The 26539-nt window shown below is 32.4% G+C and overlaps 1 protein-coding gene across 4 annotated transcripts; it reads right to left on the reverse strand.

The window, feature by feature from the left end:
• Positions 1-540: 540 nt before the first annotated feature.
• LOC132124964 (GRAM domain-containing protein 2A) lies at positions 541-26539 on the reverse strand. Of its 4 annotated transcripts, none has more exons than XM_059536134.1 (11): positions 26332-26539; positions 16575-16696; positions 8129-8186; positions 7823-7895; positions 7509-7612; positions 5535-5633; positions 4622-4756; positions 3950-4109; positions 2077-2170; positions 1213-1320; positions 541-938 (listed from the first exon to the last, which is right to left on the reverse strand). In XM_059536134.1, the coding sequence occupies exons 2-11, from the start codon at positions 16691-16693 to the stop codon at positions 935-937; spliced, it is 954 nt and encodes a 317-aa protein (XP_059392117.1). In that variant the 5' UTR covers positions 16694-16696; positions 26332-26539; the 3' UTR covers positions 541-934. The 4 variants fall into 4 exon arrangements, with proteins under 4 accessions (XP_059392117.1, XP_059392115.1, XP_059392116.1 ...); XM_059536132.1 differs by having other exon boundaries at positions 3902-4109; XM_059536133.1 differs by having other exon boundaries at positions 3950-4142.

A 26539-nucleotide genomic window follows, 5' to 3' on the forward strand; every position in this document is an offset into this window, starting at 1 on the left:
TAATATATGTGTTTACTGTGTATATTTATTATGTATATATAAATACACACACATGCATGTATATATTTTGAAAATATTTACATGTATATAGTATATAAACAACATATTCTTCTTAAATATATACATGCAAAACTTTTATTTTGGATGCAATTAATCGCAATTAATCGTTTGACAGCACTAATAAAAAGTAAAAAAGAACAGCATTTATTTAAAATGGAAATATTTTATTATTACTGCTGTTTTTTGGTAATTCAGTAAAATTATGTATTACTACATATCATTTATACACATTGTAATAAATTGTTATATATATAATTTATACTTATTTAGAAATTAAATATTACAATTAAAATCTATATATTTTTATAAATATTTCAACTAATATTTTATATATATTTCAACAAATCACCAATTAAGTATAAATGTATAAAAATGATGTAAATATTTTAAACAATTATACTTATTTTATGATTTATTAACATTTAAAAAAATATATAGATTTTAAAATATGAACAAAAGACAAAATACTCATTAAAATGATTTTGCAGTGCGCTAAACACTGGTAAACATGCACATTTCAGGTCATTTATAAGAAAAAAACAAAAGACAAACATAGAAAGAGTTAAAAAAGTGAAACTATGCGGACGTCTCGAGTCTCTTGACGTTTGGGTTCAACAACAGCAAAACGTTGCTCGTAACAGTCGCCAGCGTAATCCTGATCGGTCCTGAGTCCTGGAGATATCCTAGATGCGGAGCTGTTAGGTGAAGCCTGGCTAATATTCCTGTTGTCGGGAATCTTCCGGTCACTCGTCGTCCTCTGTCGGTCAGTTAGCTAACTACCTCTTGACTAGTGATGTACCTGTAACTGAGCTGGTTTAGCCGTCTGCAGACACTACTCTCCTGCAAAGCCGGTTGGCACGGGGTTAAACCAGGGTTACCTGCAGAAAGAGCGGGTTACAATGATCATATGGATGAAACTCTACATGAGATGTCTGAGATTGTCTGAACTTAGATGTGTGTTGGCAGTGTGTGTACACAACCACCATATAAGGATAAAAATCCACCCAGTGCTTTTTTTTAATCTTGTTAAATCAACACAGATGACGTCACACTGACAGGCCCCTCCCACTAGTGTTTGATTGACAGTAGCATTTCAGCACAGTGCATGTAAATGTCAGAAAGAGTGAGTGATGTATGCGTGTGTGTCTGTACCTCTCTCTCATGCTCATCGCCGGCTGTGTGTTGAGGAAAGACAGCTGTTGCTCCAGACTGCAGACGCGAAACGCCAGATAACACGATGACATGATGAGCAAAATGATACTGGAACACAAACACACACGCGGTTAACATGCATGTAATCCATTCAAATAATTAGACTAACGAAGTCCAACTGCTCTGCTTGAGAAAGGAAACAAATCTTGCTATTATTATTATTATTATATATAAAATGATATTCTAATAAATTATACATTCAACCATTTGACATTTTTTATCTTGTAATTATTTAATGTAATATTATTCATAAAATATTTAAATTATTATATTTGACATTTTAGGTGTTTTTATATATAAAAAAATTTTTTTTAAATATTGATGAAATATATTTAAAATATGTATTGTAATTATTTAGGTTATACAGATTAATTTATTTGACATTTTTATTATGTTCTTATTAATGACATACCAAATAAAAATGACTGCTCTAACTGATTAAACAAGCAAATTTATAGTTATAATTGTGCATTATTATTTTTTATAATAATAATAATAATACAAATATTTTATTATTAATTCATGCTCACACTCACACAGCACTTCATTAAGAAGTTGTGACTAGCAGGACATATTAAGTGTATAAGTGTAGTTTATAAGAAAAATTTCTTTCTAATGTTTAGCTTTCTCTGGTTCAGGTTGATTTAGAGTGATGCATTGAACAACCAGCAGAGAGCGACATCACACTACAGAAATGCATGACTTCTCAAGAGTTTCTCTCCAACTGCTTGATCATTTTTCTGTGTGAATAAGTGCTTTGTATTTATCCTGCGTGTAAAACTACAGCAGTTGAAGGAGACTCACAGCAAAATGAAGAACTTGAGCAGATGATACTCCATGTGACCCAGTTCAGACACGGGTTCAGTCAGCAGGATCTTCTCGGCCTCCAGCCGTCTCTCTGAGGATCACAAAACATTATTTGGCTTTTTTTTGTTGTTTCAAAAGCGTCACGCAGAGCCAAGAATCCCCTGTTTATGTCAAACTCGGCGTTGTGTGACACAAATGGCCCGAACAAACACTACAAACGCCTCGCTGCAGTGAAACAAACCGTTTTAACTTATAGTCAAATGTCAAACAGTGCGAGTTCAATTCAATGTGCTTTATAACTCCATCACGGGTGTTTGAACAACGTCCGATGATAAAATGCTTCTCTGGCCAGAAGCATCGATTGTGTCACCTTTGACCCAGAAACCGTCGCCAGACCATAATGTGACACACTAATATTCACACTGTCATTATTTCAACTGCAAATCAATGATGGTGTTTAGATTACAGTTAAAGAGGATCAAGTGTACAAAAAAAACTATAGAATTATACAAAATATTTAAATAAAATATTATAATTAATAAATCATTTTAATATATTATTTTAATGAATTTAGACATATATTTAAGATAGCACTGTGACGCAACTTTGATATTGATCCTAAAAGCGTCTCTTTATATAATATATTTAATAGGGAAGTAACGATTCACTCAACTCACGAATTCAATTCGATTACGATTTTTTTTTACAAAATGAGATTTAAGACAAATTATAAATTAAAAGTGTCCTTTGATTATTGCTTGGACAAAATGCTGCACGTTTCTTTGTGAAATTGAAATATAACACTATAATAATATACTATTATAGCACTTGTATATCCTTGCCCTTTGGTTGGTTTTTATTTCTTCTATTGTCCTCATTTGTAAATCGAATTAGATTGTATAAATTCTACATTTTAAGCAAAACAGAATGATTTGACTTCCACTGCAGCAGGTGGAGCTTAAAGGGTTTCCTTGGTTACTGCTGTAAACAAAGCACTTTTGCACACCGCAGCAGGTGAAGCTTAAAGCGTTTCCTTGGTTACAGCTGTAAACAAAGCACTTTTGCACACTGTAGCGGGTGGAGCTTAAAGGGTTTCCTTGGTTACCGCTGTAAACAAAGCACTTATGAACACCGCAAAGGGTGGAGCTTAAAGCGTTTCCTTGGTTACCGCTGTAAACAAAGCACTTATGAACACCGCAACGAGTGGAGCTTAAAGCATTTCCTTGGTTACCGCTGTAAACAAAGCACTTATGAACACCGCAACGGGTGGAGCTTAAAGCATTTCCTTGGTTACCGCTGTAAACAAAGTACTTATGAACACCGCAGAGGGTGGAGCTTAAAGCGTTTCCTTGGTTACCGCTGTAAACAAAGCACTTATGAACACCGCAGCGGGTGGAGCTTAAAGTGTTTCCTTGGTTACCGCTGTAAACAAAGCACTTATGAACACTGCAGCAGGTGAAGATTAAAGCGTTTCCTTGGTTACCGCTGTAAACAAAGCACTTATGAATACCGCAGCAGGTGAAGCTTAAAGCGTTTCCTTGGTTACCGCTGTAAACAAAGCAGCGCTGCACTTTTGAACTTTATATTACTTTATTGTACAGAGACAAGATGAAAATAAAAAATACCATCTAAACTTTTCTACATACAGTAAGTTCCCCTCAGACATGCATTCATATAAACTCCTAACGTTCCTTCTAATTGAATCGCGATTCGTTTAGCATCTCAAACGATTTGAATCGTCACATATTTTAATAGATTTTCAACCAGCTTGCGGTTATTCGTTACATCCCTAATATTTAATATGGAATATGAATAAACATACGTCTAGAATGATCTAGTTCTGCATCTGAGAGCTGTGTGTATGTTCTACCCTCCAGCGGCGTCTCTGCGGTGTACACTGCGTCTCCGGCGCTCAGGCTGCTCGTGGAGTTTCCCAGCAGATCCGGCAGCGATGAAGAGACGGATGGAGCCGGCGGCTTCCTGCGCCACTTCAACACCGGCGTGAAATCAGTGGACATCGGAAACTCATCCTGCACACCATTCATCTCACATGAGACCGTGGACTACAAAACCAGTTATAAGGGTCAAGTTGTTGAAATTGAGATTTATGCATCATCTGAAAGCTGAATATTGATATGTGGTTTGTTATGATAGGACATTATTTGTCTGAGCTGAGATACAACTATTAGAAAATCTGGAATCTGAGGGAGCAAAAAAAAAATCTAAATATTGAGAAAATCATCTTTAAAGTTGTTCAAATGAAGCTCTTAGCGATGCATATTACTATTCAAAAATGAAGTTTCGATATAGTTACATTAGGAAATTTACTAAATATCTTCATGGAACATTATCTCAATATCCTAATGATTGTTGGCATAAAAGAAAAACCCATACAATGTATTGTTGGCTCTTGCTACAAATATACCTGTTCTACTTAAGACTGCGTTTGTGCTCCAGGGACACATATGAGACCATAGTTGATCAGTTTATAACATCTGAGCACAGCTGGGTTAGTGCATGTGATGCTGTGTGTTTGAGGTACCATCAACAGAGAGCCAGGCTCCTCCAGGAACTGCTTCAGACTCAGACTCTTCTTCCCATTGACCTGAAGGTGTGTGCAGATCCTCCTCAGCACGTCGTACACACTGTCCCGCGACAGCAGAGACACAAACACATACTGCCAACAACAAACACACACCAATAAAAGTGAAACTGTCTGAGAGAAATATTCATATTTATATTTCATATTTCATCATATATGGTGTACATTTTTAATGTTGTGTATAAACTACATTTTACTTGTAAGATTCATGTTAAATAAATAAATAGCCTATTACAAATAAAACTGTAATACTAAACTGTATAGCCACTAGATGTCTGCATTGACTTATGATATATATATATATATATATATATACAGTATATATACGGGCTGTAATATCTAGATGGTAAAACACGATTTTTAATAGTTTCAAAAAGCTTTTATTAGTTTGAATTTTAAAGTCATAAATAAAACAAAAGTTTAGTCACATATGCGACTAAAAGGAATCCAAAAGTAATCCGATTACATTACTTTCACATTGCGGTACTTGAATTACGTTACTGAATAGTTTTTTTGATACAGTCGTCTGTAATTGTAACAGAATACGTTTTAAAAGTAACTTTCCCAAACCTGACGGTAAATAAAAAATAGTAACAATATTACATTTCTATTCTATAATTAAATCAACTAATCGAATATGCGTAAATCGAGACCTATCCCTAATATACATTACAATTAATTGTGAAAAATTGCATTGGAAATTTAAGTTGTTTTTTTTACATAGCATGTGTGTGTTCTGAGCATATTTATTACGTATATATAAAAACACACACATAGGGTATATATATTTACATGCATTTACATGTCTATATTTATTGATATAATTTAAAGTGTTTGGTGTTGGGTTGAGCACCTTCTGGCTGGAGTCGGTGGTGATGGCCAGTCCATTTGGCACCAGGCCGGCCGTTTTGTGTTTCTTCACCAGTCGCACAGACACCACCGGGATGGCAACCTAAACCAGAAAACCACAATCAACACACCAGACATCGCACAAAAACACCCGAACCGAGCCGTTATTAGCAGAATCACGGATCTAGGACCTTTGTGCTTCTCAGTCCATCAGACAAAACACACAGAAAATGAAAAACTGACGAAGCCAAAAAGAGAAAGTGGAGTGAAGGTTAGGTCTGGTGCAGAAGAAATGTCAACAGAGCGCTGGGTTGAGACGAGGTCAGCAGCTCCATGTTCCCCACAGGATCACACATCTGAACAAATCTGCCTACACAAACTTTTTGGTCCTTGGCCTTTTCAACTCTATCCAGCAAAATAGTTTCTTGCAATAAAACATTTTTGATTAACTTTGGGAGCGCTTTAGTACAGGGATTGATTCTCACTATTAACTAGTTGATTATTAACATGTCTGTTATTAACATATTAGCTGTTTAATAATACTAGTGAAGCACATCCCAAACCGAAGCCATTGATTATTTTAATGCTATGACGAATAATAATAACCTGCTTCCCACATCCTGACCGATTGATTTCCATGACTTTCCATGATGCATCCGAGTTTCATTATAAAGAGTCGAATGAATTTTAGATATTCCCCATAATGTTTTGATTCATTTCTATCACTTTTGTAGACCTGGAAATCAGCACATTGGCCTTTTCTGTTTGTTTACATGCTAAAATTAGGCATTAAACACTATAATATCAATAACTGCTTCATTTGATCTCCTTACAATAAATACTATGATAGCGGATGAATAAATAATTGAGTAGTAATAACTCATACTAGTATCTATAATATTAATATTACCCAGTGCACAGTGTTATTTTAGTATTATTTATTTACTATTATACTATTTATTAATATTTTATTTTATTTTATATTTTTACATTTTTCGTTTTAGTAATTTTATGCGCTTGTTATATTTTATTATTTTTTGGTTTAATTTGAATATCGGTGATATTTCAGTATTATTTATTCACTCTTATAGTAGTGATTAATATTTTTATTATTAGCTTTTATTTTTATATTTTCATTTTAGTTCATTTCAGTAATTGTATGTGCTTTTGTCATTTTTATTAATTTTATTTTTTTTAGCTTTAATTTGAACCAGTCATGTTTTAGGATTATTTTTACATTATTATATCAATTATTAATATTTTTCACTAGTTTTTTTATTTCTATATTTAGATTTTCCATTTTATTTTAAGTTTTAGTAATTTTATGTGAAATTGTTATTTTTATTAGTTGATTTGTTTTAGCTTTAATTTGCAGATGAGAGTTATTTTTGTATTATTTTTTACATTATTATAAAATATGCAATTATTTTTATACTTTCAGTTTTGATTTTAGTTTTAGTCATTTTATGTACTTTTGTCATTAGTCATGTTATTTTAGTATCATTATTAAACAGCATTTATTGATATTTTGAATTATCTTGGATATTTATATTTTCAGTTTTCATTTTAGTTTAAACTTCAGTAATTTTACGCTGTGCATTTGTAATTTGTATTAGTCATAGCTTTTTAGCTTTAGTGTTATTTTGTATTATTTATACACTATTATAGCATTTATTTATATTTTTAATTAGCTTTCATTTATTTTTTTCATTTTAGTTTACATTTTAATTACTGATGTGCTTTTGTCATTTTTATTACTTCTAATTTCTTAGCTTTAATTCATTTTTTATTTCAGTTAGTTTCCAGAGCAACATTTCTAATTTCTTTTTGAACTTTTTCACCTAATTTTATTTATTTTTTAAATTTTATTTCAACTTATTTTAACCCACCACTAACATCCCTCATGCAAATTTGCTCGCAAATTTATCTCGAATCCTTTTAATTCAACATTCAACATTAACATTCAAGCGTTACAAACCTTGATATCCTTCCCGAAAAGGTTTGCGTAGAAACAAAGCCAGTTTCGAGAAATGTAAAGCCGTCCTTGCAGCAGAATATCCCTCAGAAGAGCACAGGAATAAACTACAGAGCAACAGAAGAGACACTTTAATATTAACACAGCAGTCTGTGTGAAATACAACACACATTCACATCCAAAACACAGCAGCAGAGCAGTGCTTTACTCATCTCTCATGTCATGCATGTGTTATAATATGAATGCATGTTTCATTTCAAGCAGAGATGGCTTGTTTCTTGTCTCCACTGAGGATCACTGTTTAAAGTGTGCATCACCCTTCATGAGGATCTCCTCCTTTGGGACGGCCGAGAAGAGTTTGTGGTACTGGGAGTTGTATTTGCTGACGGTCTGTGAAGAAAAACACTCTTTCATCCACAAAATAACAGCAGCTTTATGTTCAAAACGGACCAAAACTAATCCGAACTGGACACAGCAAAACACTGAACTGATTCAATTTCTCATATGACAGAGAAGGCAATCATTTGGTAAGCGACGGAAACTTGCACCACTGATGATTGTTAAACACAACTGTTGATGGAAACTGAAAGATGCACTGGTGGAAGGAGATGAAATCTACTTACTGATCCCCTGTAGCATTTCTTCACATCCTCATATGACAGATCGTCAATGAGCTGAAGCCTGGAAACACATAAAACAACATCACAGTTCACACACATCTTCAAAACTTTTTCCTCTTTTTTTTTTTTTTATAAAACTTTACACACAAATGCAAGCATTTGAAAAGATGAAGAACATGTAATACTATTGTCAGTGCATATGTATGCATACAGATATTTATACATTTATTCATTTTAATTACTAATTTTAAAATGTCAATTATTTTAAAGAGTTCAAAATTTAGTTTAAAATTAATTATTTTATATTTTAAAAATATTAATATCTAAAGTTTATATTTATGTATATATATATATATATTTATTTTAGTAAACAAGACCCAGAGAAGCATTAATATCAACAATAATAGTAATAATAATAATAACATAGATACGAATTTAATTACAAAATTAATCATCTTAAAAAATGTATTTCATTAATTTCACGTTAATATTTTAAAATGTTTATATTATACCTTATATTAAATTTTATATTATTATTATATATTTTATATTTATGTTATATTTAATATATACACAAATATCTATTATATATAAACAGAGAAAGACCATGACAAAATATTAGAATAAATTTCTAGTCTCTTAGAATAATAAGTCTCTAAGAATAAAAAAAAAAATCAGCAACAAATGATATAATAACAGAAATAATAATAATAATAATAATAATACACACATACAGAAATTACAAATTTAAATGATTTATTTAAAGTATCTATTACATTTTTTTTCTATTATATTTTGCATTCAATAAATATATACATAAACACCTAGATGTTTAAAATTATCATACGTTATCAAAAACCTAGCAACAAAACAACCGTATTGAGACCAAAGAGAAATATCCAGAACAAACCCACATGTCATCTCTATAAAATGTGCGTGTTGAACATGTCGATGCAAATCCGGTCTTTAGGAAGATTCCTGCTATGCAAAAGCTCTTCAGTTCAGTGCAAACACACAAATGGTTAAAGACATTTGCAAAAATATAATGAATGTGCCTGTGCATGTGGTCCAAATGAGACCCAAATGTCATGCAAACTGTGTGAACAAATGATCATACAGACAGATATGAAGCCCAAAAGCATCCGTCCGGCTCCGGCCGCAGGCAAATGTGTGCAAATGACTGCAAACACACATTTTCATACTTATTTATCAGGTCAAACCTGATATATATTCAGTATATATATGTGTGTGTGTGTGTGTGTGTGTGTGTGTGTGTGTGTGTGTGTGTGTGTGTGTGTGTGTGTGTGTGAAGTTTAAAAGATAAAAAAATAAGATTTTGTTTGCATAATATATGTTCGTGTTCTGTGTTTATTTATTATGTCTATTTAAATACACACACAAACAGTATATATTTAGAAAACATTTACATGTATTTACATGCCTTTAATTCTATTTATATAATTTATTTTATTTAAATAAATATATTCAATATACAAAACAAAACAAAATTTCCTGAAATATATACATGTATGTGTGTGTATTTATATATACATATATACACAGTACACACACATATATTATGTAAACAAAAACTTTTATTTTGGATGCGATTAATCGCAATTATTCATTTGACAGCACTAATATATATATATATATATTAAATTTATTTACCATGTCAGTCAGTCCCAAGAAATGACAGACAATGGCAGCATAAAATATCAATAAATAAATATTAATATATAAATACATGCAAATTAGATCTTCGATTTACGATTTCAGCTTTATGGGAAACAATTAAGACATACATTTTTTATTTTTCCTTACAGGGACACAGAAAGCCAGTGGTTTTGAATGTGATATTTCAGCGTAAGGGGGATTTTCCGGTTCTCCTTCACCTCGTTCCCTGACCTTCCTCTCACAAACAATCAATCATTGTTTATAACTTCTGGTGGCCGAAGTCTTCAGAGGAGCGTTTCCTTCCTGGAGAAACCTCCATCATTTCAGCATGTAAACAGCACATTTCAGTCCTCAAACACGAATGGATGCTGTAATGATGCATCACGTAATGTGGAAAAACCCTGCGCTTTCATGAAGGAACAGCTGAGAATCCTTTAAAAGCTCCTGGATCGTGAAATGTTTCTCAGCAGTCAGTGTTTCTAAACACGTCACACACTGTTCTGGTTCTGGTCAGTGATTCTCCCAGAGGAAGCGTGTTGTCTGTTAATGTTTAATTATTAGAAACAATTCTACACAGACCTGACCAGTAAATATTACAAATTACAAAAAAATGTTTACTATATACTTTATAAAACAGATTTTTATTATATACTAGGGGTGTATAACGATACATGTATTGGAGCCGAACTGTCACAGTACAGACATCTCAGTTCGGTTCATGAGGCCTTACAATGAATACAGTTAATTCACCCCCAATCCAGAAGGGGGCGCCTGCAGCAATGCAACGCTGTTTGATAATCGGCCGCTAGCAGAAGAACAGCGAATGCTGTGAGTTGCACACTTGAAAACAAAGCCCACTAGACAGTGACCATGTGCTGACTCTGAATGCATCTCTCACAGACTGACAAAGAAGTATACTTTAAAGGCTTGTGCACTCAACTGTTTGAGAAATGGAGCTTTGTGCTCATGTATCCTATGTCTCTTATTTGGCACAAATCCAAATATTCCATAATAATGTCCATATTTGCAATGTAATACATCTAAACTATTATTTATCCTGTAAATTATCGGCTTTGTACTTCAGTTCCAATGGTGACAGAGGCCACCCGCTGATGTTTGGTTTACTGTATTTTATTTGAAAGTACCAACTGTGCTGTCAAGTTAGCAATGCTGGAACTGATGTGTTTGTGTGTGTGTGTGTGTGTGTGTGTGGGGGGGGGTTAGCCTTAACCCTAACCCAACTTTAAACACTTATTGTCTTATTAATAATACATTACTGAATAAAGGTCTTTTATTTGTGTACACTCACAATGAAAACAAAAGATTGTGCTTTTGTAAAATAAAGAAAACGAACAGGATGTTGCTTTCTGCCACTTGAGTTTCCTTTCTGTGATTAAATTAAGCCTGTCACAAAGATGAACTGAATCTCAGCATATACAGTATAGGCTGCGTTACATGTTGCACTGTATTTTTCCCTTTCTTATCTGTAAACTAAATAAAATATATTTCAATAATTTATTCCTTGTCTGTATATATGTACTGCAGATTTAAAATAATTTTTAAATTATTTAACATTAATAATTTAACATTTAAAATAATTAAATCATATTTAGTACTTTCAAATCTAGGTGGAATTTCTTTTTTAATTTATGTTTAACGTGGGTTGAAATACCTCAGCAAAAGCAAAAGTGTCACGTACTGGTGAAGAAGATAAAATCTAAAAGCTGTCAAATGAATGCAGATCAATGATCAGACTGTCAAAAATCATCAGGAGAAAGCAATTAGTCATGAAAGCAGCATGTGAGGAATGCTGAAGAGGAATGTGCTGATCAACAGCCAAACCATTAAACAGGACTCCTTGCATACAACATACTGTACGCTTCTGACTTTTATTTACAAATAATATGTCAGACTATGCAACACAAAAAAGATTTGCACATTAACTACTAAACTACTTTAAGATGTAGGTTTAATTTAGTGGGTGATATCCAGTTCTCTCATAAACTTCTGCTCATGAATTTGGAGCAAGTAAGAGTTTAATTTTAGTTCTTTAGAGAAATGATACTTTATTTCAAGAAATTATCATTATTATATATGTTTTTGAAATAAATTCCAATAACTTTTTGTTTAAAAGAAATTACATTTAAATTCATATCAGTGCTTTAGTATGGATGCACTACACACGTTCTCACGCAGAGAAAAATAAATCACAGAGCAAAGGGGAAACTGTCATTTTTAAAAGAAATTACAACTATAACTACCTTAAAGGAAATTCCTTCGCTTATTGCCATTACTGTGTCAGACAACAACAGCACAGCTTAACCCTCTGCACATTTTTAAATTGAGTTATTTTGAAAAAGTTTCAATTCAGCCACGTGGATTTCCATGGAGACTGTACAATAATATCTGCGTTCTGATTGGTCAGATCGCCTGTCAATCAAGCTCCCTGCAAACAGTCAATTAAGACTAACAACTGAAAACAATGGAGGACGCATGCACGTCTTAAAGTGAAGTTAAAGGGGTACACAGTAGACTATATTTCTGTGTTGCAAACATTAAATAATAATCAAAATATTTGAAGAAGATTTTTTAATCCGGATATAGACTCTGATGTTGCGATTTTTTCGGTTTAAGGTTTGATTTTCTGTGTTTTCACATCTGTTGTCAGCATTTTGATAGGAAAGGATGACGAATACGATTTTTTTTTAAATGCATACAAAATTTTCAGCGTTTTGTTTTTATAATAAATAAATCGTAAATCCTTATCATTTATTTGAATTCATTCATTGAATTCAAATATATAATCAAATATTATTATAGATAGTTTTTTTATTAGGTGTTGTTTTATTTAATAATCTTTATTTAACAGTTTTAATCTAAATACTTTTATTTTATAAAATATAATAATATTTAATTATGTTTTATAAAATAGTTAATAGTTAAACTCTGGATTCTAAGCAAGAATTAGTAAATTTTATTAGGGCAAAGGATAATTTGGTAGAATAGCTTCAATAGCTTGTTTCTCTTTAAATGTTTAAAGTTATAATTAATTTTAATTTTAGTAAAATGCTGATTCAATAAGAGCCTGATTAAAGTGTCTTATATGACTTAAATGTCAAGTATTTACAAATATTAAAGTTCTTAAAGGGATAGTTCACACAAAAATTTAAATTGTCATCATTTATTCAACATCATGTCATTCCAAATCTGTTTGAATTTCTTTCAACTGTGGAGCATAAAAGAATATAATCTGAGAAATTCAAGAAATTTTCTTTCATACAGAATAACTGAAGGGTAACCAAAATGGTTTGGCAACATTCCACAAAATATCTTCTTTTGTGTTCCACAGAAGAAAGTAATCCACGCAGGTTTGGAACAACATGAGGGTGAGTAAATGGTGACAGAATTAAAAAGCTGTAAATTTCCCACATTCCAGCTCAAAATCAATGCTTTGCTCAAGTGCATTTTCATGTGACAAAAATGCATCATTAGGTTTGTTGCGTTTGCAGTGAATTCAGTAATATCTATTCTGCCATCAGAATCTCCTCGTCTCACACGCTGTGGTGAAAATGACACGTCAGTCGCACAAACACCGCGAGAGAAATCTGACTTCCTCAATTCATCGCAGTACCAAAAGAGCCTCGAAATAAATGAATGAAACCAAAAGAGAATAATCGAAACTAGTGTTTTCATTTTTCTGAAGAGTGAATGATTTCTATATACATTAACATATAACACATAATATGAAATTCTGTTTCATAGTTTAGTTTTTTTTTTCATGTTAGCTTTTTTTTCCATATATATTTCTACTTATCCCATACCATCATATCTAATAATATTATTTCAAAATTCAAATCGTAGTTGTTTTCTTGTTGTGAGTTTTATTTGTTTTTTAACTATTATATTTCTATAAAACATTTTTAGTTTTTTCAATTACTTAAACTTCAACTTATTTTATTTCAGTTAGTTGCCAAAGCAAGATTTCTACTGCTTTTATCTAATAAAAAATATATACATATATTTAAATAATAAATAAAATGTATTTAATATTTATAATAATTATAGTTTTAATTTATATAAATATACATGTAAATTATAATATATAATCAGTTTTGTATTAGTATTCAACCGATATATCGGCTTTGGCGATATATCGGTTGAACACTAATACTAATACAAAACTGATTATATATTATAATTTACATGTGCTCAGACTCTCTCTCTTTCGTTTGTCATCATTGTTAACAGTTGTGTCTAATACAGACAGAAGTCTGTCTAATAATCAGATAGAACAGTTAAACAAAGAAATTATTGTATACAGAAAGTATTATAATGATTTCTTTTATATAAGGCATATTGGTAATACAAAGGCAAACATTATAATACATTCTCGTTTGCCGTCAGCATTAAGCAAATACGCAATTTAGGTTTTGATTACATTTTTTTGTTTAAAGTTTGTTTGTCCAGCACTTTTCCCGATGCAAATTGTTGCAAAGCAGCTTTACAGAAAATTAAAGTTTCTACATTACTGTATATTTAGCTTATTAGTGGTGACTATCTCAAGTTGATGTCCATACGGCAGAAATGTACAGTAAAACATAGGTTGATTATATATATCTGAGAATATCAACACCTCTTTTCCTCCATCAGTGTGGGATTTTTCTGGTCGAGCAGGTGAAATGATTTGATTGATTTGAGGATTCATTCACGTCTGGGGTTATATCACGCCAGCAGCAGTAATACGGCTCTTCCTCTCTCAAAGGAGTTTTTGTACAGTTTCCTTCTAATGAGTCCTGTTTTCTCTCTATTGTTTTCCACTCTATGGGCCTCTGATCTACAGCCAAACACCACAACCATCACACACACACACACACACACACACACACCCTGCTTCCACATTATCCGCTGAAGGATCACTGCGTCTCTCGTTCAGAAACCCACGTGCACAGACCCCATCAATTGAAAACGATTCGAAATATTTGAAATAACCTCACATGATCCAAATAGCCTGATTGCATGTGCATGAACAGTGTCTTTGTCTATTTCAAAAATATCTACAAGTGGCACAAGACAGCTCTCTTCTCTTTGCACACTTCGTTTAACAAATGAGACAAAACTTTGTCCTGTGCACACTATCAGCCTCATACTGTCTCTACAGCAACATTTAGTCTTGCCTGGATGAGAGACTAAACAATGTTATTTTACTAATATTCTATTGGAAATATTACCAGTATTGCTGATATAACTTGTATATGTATTGTGTGTGAATGCTATATTATGTAATATAATCATATATAATATATATATAATTTTTTACATATACATATTACATATTTTACATATATATATACACACAAACACACATATGTAGTTAAATCTTAGTAGCTTTTTGGTCATAGTTTTTTGTCATTATTATTTCTATTTAACTTAATTTTAATTTCAGTTTGGTCAGTTTTATAATTTCTATTTTTATTTCTATTTAGCTTTATTTTAGTTAAATTTGTTTTTATAATTTTTGGTATTTCTATTTAGCTTTATTTTTTTATTTCAGTTTGGTCAGTTTTATAATTTCTATTTTTATTTCTATTTAGCTTTATTTTAGTTAATTTTGTTTTTATAATTTTTGTTATTTCTATTTAGCTTTATTTTTTATTTCAGTTTGGTCAGTTTTATCATTTCTATTTTTATTTCTATTTAGCTTTATTTTAGTTAATTTTGTTTTTATAATTTTTGTTATTTCTATTTAGCTATATTTTTTATTTCATTTTAGTTTTTGTCATTTTTGATATTTCTATTTTCTTTCTATTTAGCTTTATTTTATTTCATTTTTGTTATTTCTATTTTGTTATTTCTATTTGGCTTTATTTTATTTCAGTTTTGTCAGTTTTATTATTTAGTTTGTATTTCTATTTAGCTATATTTAATTTCATTTTGTTTGTGTCATTTTTGTTATTTCTATTTTTTTATTTATATTAATCTTTATTTTGAGTATTTTTTTCAGCTTCAATTTAAAGTTTATTTTATTTCAGCTAGTTTACAAGGTAAACCCTTTACATTTTATTTACCAAAATAAATAAAAAATATGGAGTTTAGTTTATAACTATGCAGTTCTAGCTTATTTGATTTAACTTATTTTAGTATTTCAACTTAAAATAGAAATGAGTAATGTTGAGAAATGCAACGTTTTTTAATTATTATTATTTATTTATTTTTGACTTTTATCTGTTTATTTTATTTCAAGTAATGATTTATGGTTTTAGTTTAAGTGAATGATTCCATATCTGACTGTCAGATCAAATTGTGTTTAGCACTTTTCTAAATTATTTACTACCAACTTCCCCTGAGACGTTTCTCATAAACCTGCTTGATCGGGGCGAAACACAAACACAGCCATTATATAAAAGTTGCTTGGTTAATTCATGCTCTGAGACGGGGAGATGTTTAAACAAACAGCGAGAGCAGAACCGTGTGTTTGAGACGTCACGGATGACAGCGGCCCGGCCCTGATCTCAAACCTGACAACAAGCACAGTCATGTGAGAACAGGGTGTACAGACCGAGATGCTGCCAATTCAAAAGCACAGCCAGTAAAGCGAATACAGGAAGTAGAATTAGTTTACAGAAAACCAATCCCTGTGTTTCTGTGAGTCATCGTGTCCCAGTCGCACACTGTCCATGTTTAGAATGTTTGGAAAGTTGATTTTTAAATGATGCAGTGAATGGCGTTCAGGACTTTTATTGTGTAATACTGCAGCGGTGTGTGTGTCTCTCACATGAGGCTCTGTCTGAAGTGGTCGGGACACTGGGGGTCATCGTCCTTCTGAGGGTCCATCAGCTCCATCGGTGTCGCCAGGCCCATGTCCTCACCCTGATCAATGAGCGACGTCATCATTATCTGTTCACAACCAAACAGAGAAGGAAAAACTAATCATACAACTAGGAGTTATTTATTTATTATTTAATTATAAACATATATATATATAACAATAATATCATAGGTAAATAAAAATGGATGAAAATATTACAGATTAAATTTAATTAATTAAATTAGTTTTTTTTTTTTTTGTATTTTGCTGTTGTTTATTTTGTTATTATTATTTATTGACAACTTATTTTTTGTTTATTATAATATATATTTGATTAGAATATACTGGGAAAATAAGTATACAATTTTTACAAAAACAATTTTTTTTTATGTTATATATATACAAACACACAAACACACACACACAAATATTGCTTATTGATTTCTCTTAATGTAATCTATTTTCCTATATATATATATATATAGGAAAATAGATTACATTAAGAGAAATTAATAAACAATAAAAATACATTATTTATACAATATATATAAATTATTATAATTTTTTTGTAATTGTTGTACCCAATTTGTATTTAATTTGTAATTTGGATTTATTTTAATAACCATAATATAAACAAGAAAATATTGGCTACAACCACAAAAACAGTGGATAAAATATTACATAAAACATTAAACTATTTTATTATTATTTACACAATATTACATACAGAGCTCACTTTGTTCACTGTTAAAGTAAAACAATTATTTCGACAATAAAACTAGAACATTAACATTTATATGGATGCCAAATAGTTAAGATATTCAAAATGCTGGAAAATTACTGGAATTACTGGAAAACGCGATTCTTTGATCTTGCTGCAGTGCATTCTGGGATTGCTTTCTCTCAGAAGGACACATGTGACGCTGTCTTACAATGTGGTCAAAACATAGTATCCTTCACCCCTATGATGCCCTGAAATATTAGAGCAGGTTTCTCTCGCAAACACATGAAGAAACGCTGCGTTTGCTCTCAAAACAACACCGCTTCACTTTCGATTCAACACTGACCTAGAAAAGAGAATGGCTGTATTGTGACGAGAGCAGAAGCATGCTAATGAGGGGAAATCACACTGGTTTAATCAGGCCGCGTGTGAGAACGAACCAGAACACAAATCATCATCAGACTCACATGCAGAAGAGTGCAGAGAAATCACTCGCTTCTTTCAACAGAAAGCGAAACAGCGAAACAGAAGCCATGTCTTTAACTGGGTCGTTTTCCAGCAATCAACTGTCAATAAACATCCAGGAATTCCCAGACATCGGATACGCGCCGCTCCCTTCAGAAAGGGCTTTTGTCCAATTCAAAGCAGCAGATTTCCTTACAGTAACTGAAGCCTTAAAGGAGGATAATCAATAGTCATCATGCGGTTTCTGTCTGTGTTTCATGACACAAAAGTGGATGCTTGGCATTCTGTGTTTGGCCTCATTTGAGGTCACACTTGGGAAAGAAATTGGGGAAAAGTGTTTGGCATCACTGACATCCAGTCTGGTGCAAAGCAACTAAAAACAAAGGAAGAAAACTGTAAAGTGAGGAAAAAAGGTCCTTTTTTGTTTGTTTGTTTATTTATTTATTACATATAAATATGACAATTTAAAAATAATAAAAATAATAATAATAATAAATTACTATGTAAATAACATAAAGCAAAAAAAAAAAACATTACCATTATGTCTCACTGTTAAATAAATATAATAATTTTATTTCACAGTATAACTGGCTAAATATAATATTATTAATTATTATTAATATTATTATTTGTTTTAATAGTAAAAATAAATACAATGATAATGATAATAACAACAGTAATAATGTTAATAATACTTTTATATTACTGAATGAAATATGAAACAAAATAATGATAACAAAATAAACAAATTATCTGTAAAATTGAGTATTTTAGTATTATACAATGAATGGCTAAATAATAGTAATAATAATAATTTATTATTACAAATAATAATAATCATTTATTCTTTATTAATTCTTACTCTTACTAGTACTAAATAAAAGATAATTAAAAAAAAAGAATATCACCATTGTAATATTTTACTATAAAAAATAAAATATTCAAGTAAATTATTTATTAAGAAAAAGAAACCGTACTATAATAATAATAATTTATCACAAAAAAGAAACATTATTTTTGTTATACTTAAAAAGAGTATTTAAGAAATATAATTTTATTTTACAGTGCAAATGTAAAATGACAAAATAATAATGGAATATGGTTGACCCATGTTGTGTTTTCAAATGTGTATTACTATATAAGTGACCCTCAGCAAACTAGTGATTTTGGTTTGCATTCAGTCATGCAGCCATCTAATCTAGTTTTTTTGTTTTTCTCAAAAGAAAGAAAATAACCAAAGAAATCTCCTCAGATGTTCTTCGGATGCTCTCTTATGGAACAGAGCCATGCAGACTGAAGCTGGAGGCATCAAACTTTCTCTGTGGAAAGATCTGGCAACGTGAAAACACTCGGGCAAGTGATAACAGCTCACCTACACACACACACACACACACACACACAGCTCTCCATCTGAGTGCCGTCTGAAGAAAGAGTGACTTGAGAGAGACACGGAGAGACAGAAAACAAGCTGATAACGAGCTCTAAATATAGAGGTGTGACTGACCACAAACACTGGAGAGACATCGAACACACTGCTGCAGAAACACACATCCATCAAAGCAAGACTATAGTGGACAGACTAGGTCTAATGTGTTTAAATGAGCGGCTGATCTTAAACCAAAAAAGCAAGAGGCGCAAACTCTATTCATGGCTGTGGTTAAAACAACTAAATCCTAATTTAATGTCCAAAACACACCACATGAAACTATTATTTAATGGCTTTAATGGTTAAAAGTTGATGGTTTTTTGCAGTGGAAATCATTCAGATTTCTGTGATGGTTTCTATTGTTTCTGTCAGCAGTGTGGGTTTTGGGTTTTGTGATGTGATGTTATTTGCAATAAATGCGATAGGACTGCTGTAATATTGTGAGATAGTAGCGACTGTTGGAGAACATCCAGGGCCATCCTTATCTGACGCGGTAATAAAGTGGCATGACCCAGGGGGAAAGCATTTAACACTTAAAGAAAGAGGAGGTGCAAAAAGGCATGGACATCCAAGGACAAAGCTAAAATCTATTGGTCTCGTGACCAATGTGTCACACAAGAAACATTTCATGATGGGTAAATGCAAAGAGCTTTCTCAAAACCTTCGCAACCTTATTGTTGCAAAACATACTGATGCATTGGTTACAGAAGATTTCTATACTTAAAAAACAGAAATGATCCAGTGAACACTGTTGGGACCATTATCCAGAAGTGGACAGGACATCATTTCACCATAAACCGGCCACGACCTGGAATTAGCAGCTACAACGGTTTCAAAGAAAACAATAAGTGATGCACTCAACCGCCGTGGCCTGTATGCACGCTCCATCGCTGAAGAAAGAGCATGTTGAAGCTCGTTTAAAGATTAGACAAGCCTGTGAAATACTGGGAGGATGTAGTCTGGTCCAATGAGACCAAGATTGTACTCTTTGGATGCCATAATACACACCATGTTTGGAGGTCAAGTGGCACATCACTCCAAACACATCATGGTGTGGCATTGGGAAAATTAATATAACTGAAGGAAGGAGGAATGGACAAAATAGAGATAGAAACTAAAGCTGTTAGAATGGCCAGCCAATCACATGACTCGAATCCAATAGAAAATCTATGGAAAGAACTGAAGACTCACAGAACCTTCCAGATCTGAAGATTGTTTGTGTGGAAGAATGGGCCAAAATCACACTTGAGCAATGCATGCCACCAGTTTCTTCTACAGAAGGCGGCTTGAAGCTGTCGTTACCAACTAAAGCTTTTGTACGAAGTATTATATAATACTTTTAAGTAATCGTGTTCAATACCTTTTCCCTGGGCCATTCCATTTTATTACACAAAACTTAATTTCGGAAATTATTATTTATCTTTTATTTTTTGTATGCATTAATTACTTGAGTTATTACCGATATCTGGTGAAATGTCAACAGCACCTTTAGAAATATATTTACTGAGAAAAATGGTGATGTGTTCAATACTTATTTTAGATGCTATATATGTGTGTGTGTGTGTGTGTGTGTGTGTCAACATATTAATAGCTACATTTAGGCTGAAGTAATAAAAGTCCTAAAACTGAACTAAAATAAATAAACACAATTGAATTAAATTAAAATTAAGACATTCCAGTTGAGGTTTTAAAATGACTTAAAAAAAAAAAAAAAAAAAAAAAAAAATATATATATATATATATATATATATATATATATATAATGTTATATAAAAACATTAAAAATGATATAAAATTATGGAAAAACACATGAAAAAATTTATCAAATGTAAAAATAAAAGCAAGTTAAAATTATTAATATAAACGTTTACCCTGAAGTGTTAAAATAACTAAAACTGAAAAAAAAAAAAAAAAATTATATATATATATATATTAATGAAAATAACAAGAGCACATAACAGTTCTTTAAATAATAAAAATAAAAGCTAGTATATATATATACATATTTACACACATCTTACAATGTATATACATCACTGTATCATGACAGGAAGAAGGACACAAGAAATGTTCCTTGGGTTCAGGAAATGTCTTGTGTGTTTTTCCTGGAGCTCATCCAAGAAGAACACAGAGCCCTGGGAAAAACACCACAAAAGAGACGACCGATAGAGAGAAACAACCGCAGGACAGAAGCTCTCGCTCAGTTCAGACAGAAAAATAACAACTAATGCCCTTAAAGCAGTTGACAAAAGCAGCCCTGAACAGGTCAGGTGACCCTTGTGTTTTTGTTCCTGTCAGAAGGGAAGAGAGGTGTGAAACTGTCATGTGACCTCATGTTGTCACTGATTGGTCTTCAGTCAGGTGAGAGATTCGACATGAGACATTCACATCACCATGGAAACAGGCTTAGAGAAGGTCATGTGACCGTGTGTGAGGAGCTTCACATCTTCAGATGGAGCAGAGAGCTGAAGCTGAAGCATGTGACTGACTCATCATGAGCTATTAACATGCACGACATACACTGACAACACAAGAGAGAGTTCAGCTCATATTTCACAAACAAAACACCGATGTTGTCAAATTGAAGAACATTTTATGTGTTGAAAACTGAATTCTGTCTATTTTAGGACAATTTAAAAGGAATGTAATGGTAATTAAACACATTTCCCCATCACTGTTAAGTGGGAATCTTTTTTATGTTAATTATTGTAATTATTTAATTTCATTGTAATAATTATGTAATTATTTTAGGAATAACTTATTTTTACAAATCTATTTTTATATATATTTTATTCTATAATACATTAAATTGATTCAAATTAAATAACAAATTAAAGTTATTAAAATTAAATAATAAATTATATTTTATTTGAAATAATTCCAAAATCTAGTTTTGGCAAATATCTAAAAATTAAAACTAAAAAATATTATTATTACTTAAAATATTAATCTTATTTTAAACTTAATTAGCACCATCAAGGTATTTATTTCTATAGTTTTATTTTATTTTTGTATTTGTATTTTCCACCTCTGTGGTGGGCCATCAGGGCCAACAAAGCCTTCATCAGAATCACTTAGTGACTTAGTTTTAACATTTTTTCCATGAATGTGTATTAAATTATTTCCAATAGTCTATTCTCTTCATTTCATAGCTTTTCTCTTGGATGCTTTAATTAGAGCTTTGATCCAATCATATTTCAGCAATCGTGTTGCCATGGTCAAGGAAATCTGCCTGAGGCCATCAGAATCAACAGTGCAGGCGTCTGTCTGTCTTTATACTTGGCTGAATGTCACTTCACTTTTAAAGTCAATGGCAATGAAACTGTTGCTTTAACCAATCAGATTTCGAGTTGGAAGCACATCTAGCAGGCTTACGATAATGTCAGCATTTTCTCAACGTTTGATTGGATGGTCAGAGAGTGTAGCAAAGAGTAGCAAACAGCATCACTGTAAATCATTTAGTTTTCACAGTACTTTTACTGTTTCTCAGGTGTCTTACCGTATATGCTGTGTACAGTGCGTTATTGTAGATCTTCAGTGCATTTGGAAAAATATTTGCGTATGGACGGTTAAATTTCATTTTTTGATGCTTCAGCTATAGATGATGTGCTTTGTGCAGCGATGGCAACTTGTTGAATTGTGTTAACTGGGTTTCTTGCTTTAGAAATAGCATTCATTCTTGCAACATGAGATACCTGTCTGTGATCCAATGCCAAGTTATACTGCATTTCTGTGAAATATTTATGGTTTCTATAGCCGTGCCATCATGATGGTAGATTAATTCACACAGGACGCCACTGAAGGCCTAGATGTGAAATGCACAGCCCAACACTTATATATATATATATATATATACATATATATATATATATATATACATATATATATATATATATATATATATATATATATATATATATAATTTCATGTAAAAACATTTTTAATGGTTTTAGTTTTAGTTGCCTGCCTTTAACTTGAACTTGAAAAAACACATTGCATTACATTATTGTTATTGATTAAACATAAAAAATAAAATGAAGCTGATAACATTATAGTTATGACATTTATGTAGGAGATGTGTTTAATTGTCATGAAAATATGCCAAAAACTCTTAATGGTCCTTCAAACAGGCTTGATTTACTTTATGCAACCTATCATTTGGGATGAAATGTGTTGTTGTGAAATTAACCCACACTGCCAAAATGTGAAAACTTTTACAAAATGTCCTATCAGGTTGCAATGTCTCTTGCATCAGTTGCTTAGCTGTGTAAATCAGATCCTGTGAAACCAGGCAGTAACGAATGTGAACAAAGATGCCCTGTTTGTGGAAAAAACTTCCTCTAAACTCAGGTCTGTTAGTGGGTTTTCACACAGAGGTTCACAGTGTTGTCTGAACCAATCTTCTGTTCGTTCTGCTTTTCTACAGCGGAGTATAACTAGCCAGCTGTACCTGTAAAATAAACAGCATCTAGTGAACTCATCCTGACCTCGCTTTCAGTTTTATTCCAATTCAGAAAAAATGTTGTGCTGATCAATGCTATCAGGAAGGTAAAATAAAACCCAAATATTCTAGCACAAACTTGAGTTTCTTTCCTTTTCTTTCACACAAACTTAAAAAAAACTACAGACAAGAAATGCACAATGCTTCAGGTTAACTCACATAACAAACAACACTGAAAACATCAGTGTAGGATTACCTTTTTACAAAGAAACCGCACTGAATTAAACATAAAACTTTTAAGTAGAAAGAAAGACTGAAATGGCATTTTCACATGACTTAACAGTGACCAGACAGAACATGCAAACTGTCAGAAGGTGACATTTGGGCATGAAACACACCACAAAGACGTCAGAAGTTCAATGAATTTCATGAATTGGAAATAATGCAAATGTAAGAAAATCTCCACTCCCAACACATTCCACATCTCTGCATTAGAGAGCAATGCTCGACCTGTATCTACATGACTGCCATGACTAACACTCTATTATTCATTTAACTCAATGCGAGTTCGCATTATTAACCCACAATGCCTTAAGAGGAGGAGGCGGCAAAACTCAGATTGATGAGACGTCTGGCAGAGGATGCAAAGATTCATGTTTGAAAGAACGGCAGATGCAGAGTGACACAAGTCACAAGTGCAAACCTCTTTCAGAAACAAACCAATGATTTCACTTTCAATTAAACTACCACACATGCATATCAAACATACACACAAAAAAAGCATATCATGCATGTACCCAAGCAAGCATGCACGCATATTAGAACGCATGCATATCAGGCACACATGCAAGTCTTGTATGTAAGCATGCATATCACTCATGTAAGCACACACAAGTATGCATATCATGCATGAAAGCACTCCTAATCACATGCAATCGTGTATATCACGCATGTAAGCACTCACATTATGTATGCAAGCAAAATGCATGCAAGCTCACATATCATGCTCTTCTATGGTTATCTGATGAGGCTTATATACTCTCTGATGAACTGGCTTTTCCTGCACATGCTCAGATGCATTCAGCAGTCGCACTCACGCAGGTCTGAATCTGATTCAACTCAGTTTGCTTCCAAAAGCAGTTATGTATATGCATGTGTTTCTCAACGCAAACAATTATGACATTTGCTTTTGCAATTGGAGCCAAGCCTTACTGTTTGACTTCCAGCATAGACAGAAGCCGAGCTGACCGCAAAACCACTCATTCCACATTCACTGTAACAATATAATGAGTGTTTCACTTCAAACGCCATGTGTACACAGCACACACTTCACCACACATCAGATCATATTCTGAGCACCATTCATCTACTGTCTAATGTAATAATATAAGGTTTTAATAGATGCTAATTATAGCCATAATACACAAGGGTGTGTGTGTGTTTACATGTTTAAGCTCTCGCAATAAGCATCAGGGGTCAGCGACTGTCATGTGCACTTAGTGCCACTGGAAACCCTTTTCAGCCGAGTCCACGTCACAGGGAAAACGAACAGTCTGCTTTTTCTGTTCAAGGTTATGCAACTTATGCCAAAACAAACACCATTACAGTCAATGCAAAGGGCTTGGTGTATTTTCAATGACGATTCTAGATGACCGCAGATGGCTGAAAACCCAAAAGACATAGTTTAACACAAAAGCTGCGGCGCATTAAATTACTTTCCTCCACTCTCCTTGAGTTACTGGTTGCTGTTTAACCCTTCCAGACACAGCAAGAAATGCATTTAACTCAATAAAACAAGTTGAAATTGCTGTTGGGAATGTTTTTAGTATTTTCTCTTTGCATGTTAACGACCATGAAAGAAAACACAACTTAACAACCAAATATCTCGCCAGTCGTTATAAAATAATACCCTTATGTAATCAAACAAGTTCTAGTCTGATATTTCTTAAAGTATCAAATAAAATGCTTAAGCAACAGTTTTCAATAACTGTCCTCTTCATATTTGTATTTTTATTTACTGTTTCACAACATCCAAAATGGGCAACAAAATAGTGATTTTTTTTACCTTTTATTTCAGAAGACAGAATGTTTACTTACCAAGAAAGCATCAAAAAATACCAATTTATTTTAGTACCACGGTCCTGAATCAGGACGTTGTAATTATGTAGGCCTATTCCTTCAGAATACATTTTATTATATTAAAAAAAATCATAATAATACCAATTTTTGTTGATAGTTTTTAAGTAACCAAACACTGAGAATTGTATGTCTTTCTAATTTAATAATTCCAGCATATTAAAGGGTTAATAACATTAGCGATTGTTAGAAATGCCCTAAAATTTGGCTTCGTTCGTTGTTTTTTAATTAGAATATGAATACTCGCATTAAATATTGTTAATGAATGACTAAGTGATGATATAAAAGTGTCACTAAGTGTTCTTGTATACATCACTCAAAAGTGCTGGGTTTGGGATGAAAACACTGCAAACGTGGCAGAGTTTCACTACTAATAACCAGACAGAGATGTTCGTGAATCCGATAAAGCATCGATTAGAATCGCTTTAGAATCTTCACAAATCAAGAATCCATGTCTGAAATCCATTAATGAATTCAGTTATAACGCATTAAGTAACACTGCATGGAAGCGGACATGATTGTATCAGTCTCTTACCTTCAAACCGAGATTGCATGACAAATACAGCTGATGTGTTTCTCCATCAGGTCCGCGTGTACATTCACATCTGATGATCGCATATAAACATCAAACGATCGCAAAAACCCGGGATGACTCGCTCTTCGAGGGCACGAGCGCAGAACATTACCGTGCAACGGGAAATTCTGCAGACCGGTTGTGACTTGTTGCTGAGCCTTGCGGTGCA

Source organism: Carassius carassius, chromosome 43 (genome assembly GCF_963082965.1).
Source record: "Carassius carassius chromosome 43, fCarCar2.1, whole genome shotgun sequence".
NCBI lineage: Eukaryota > Metazoa > Chordata > Actinopteri > Cypriniformes > Cyprinidae > Carassius > Carassius carassius.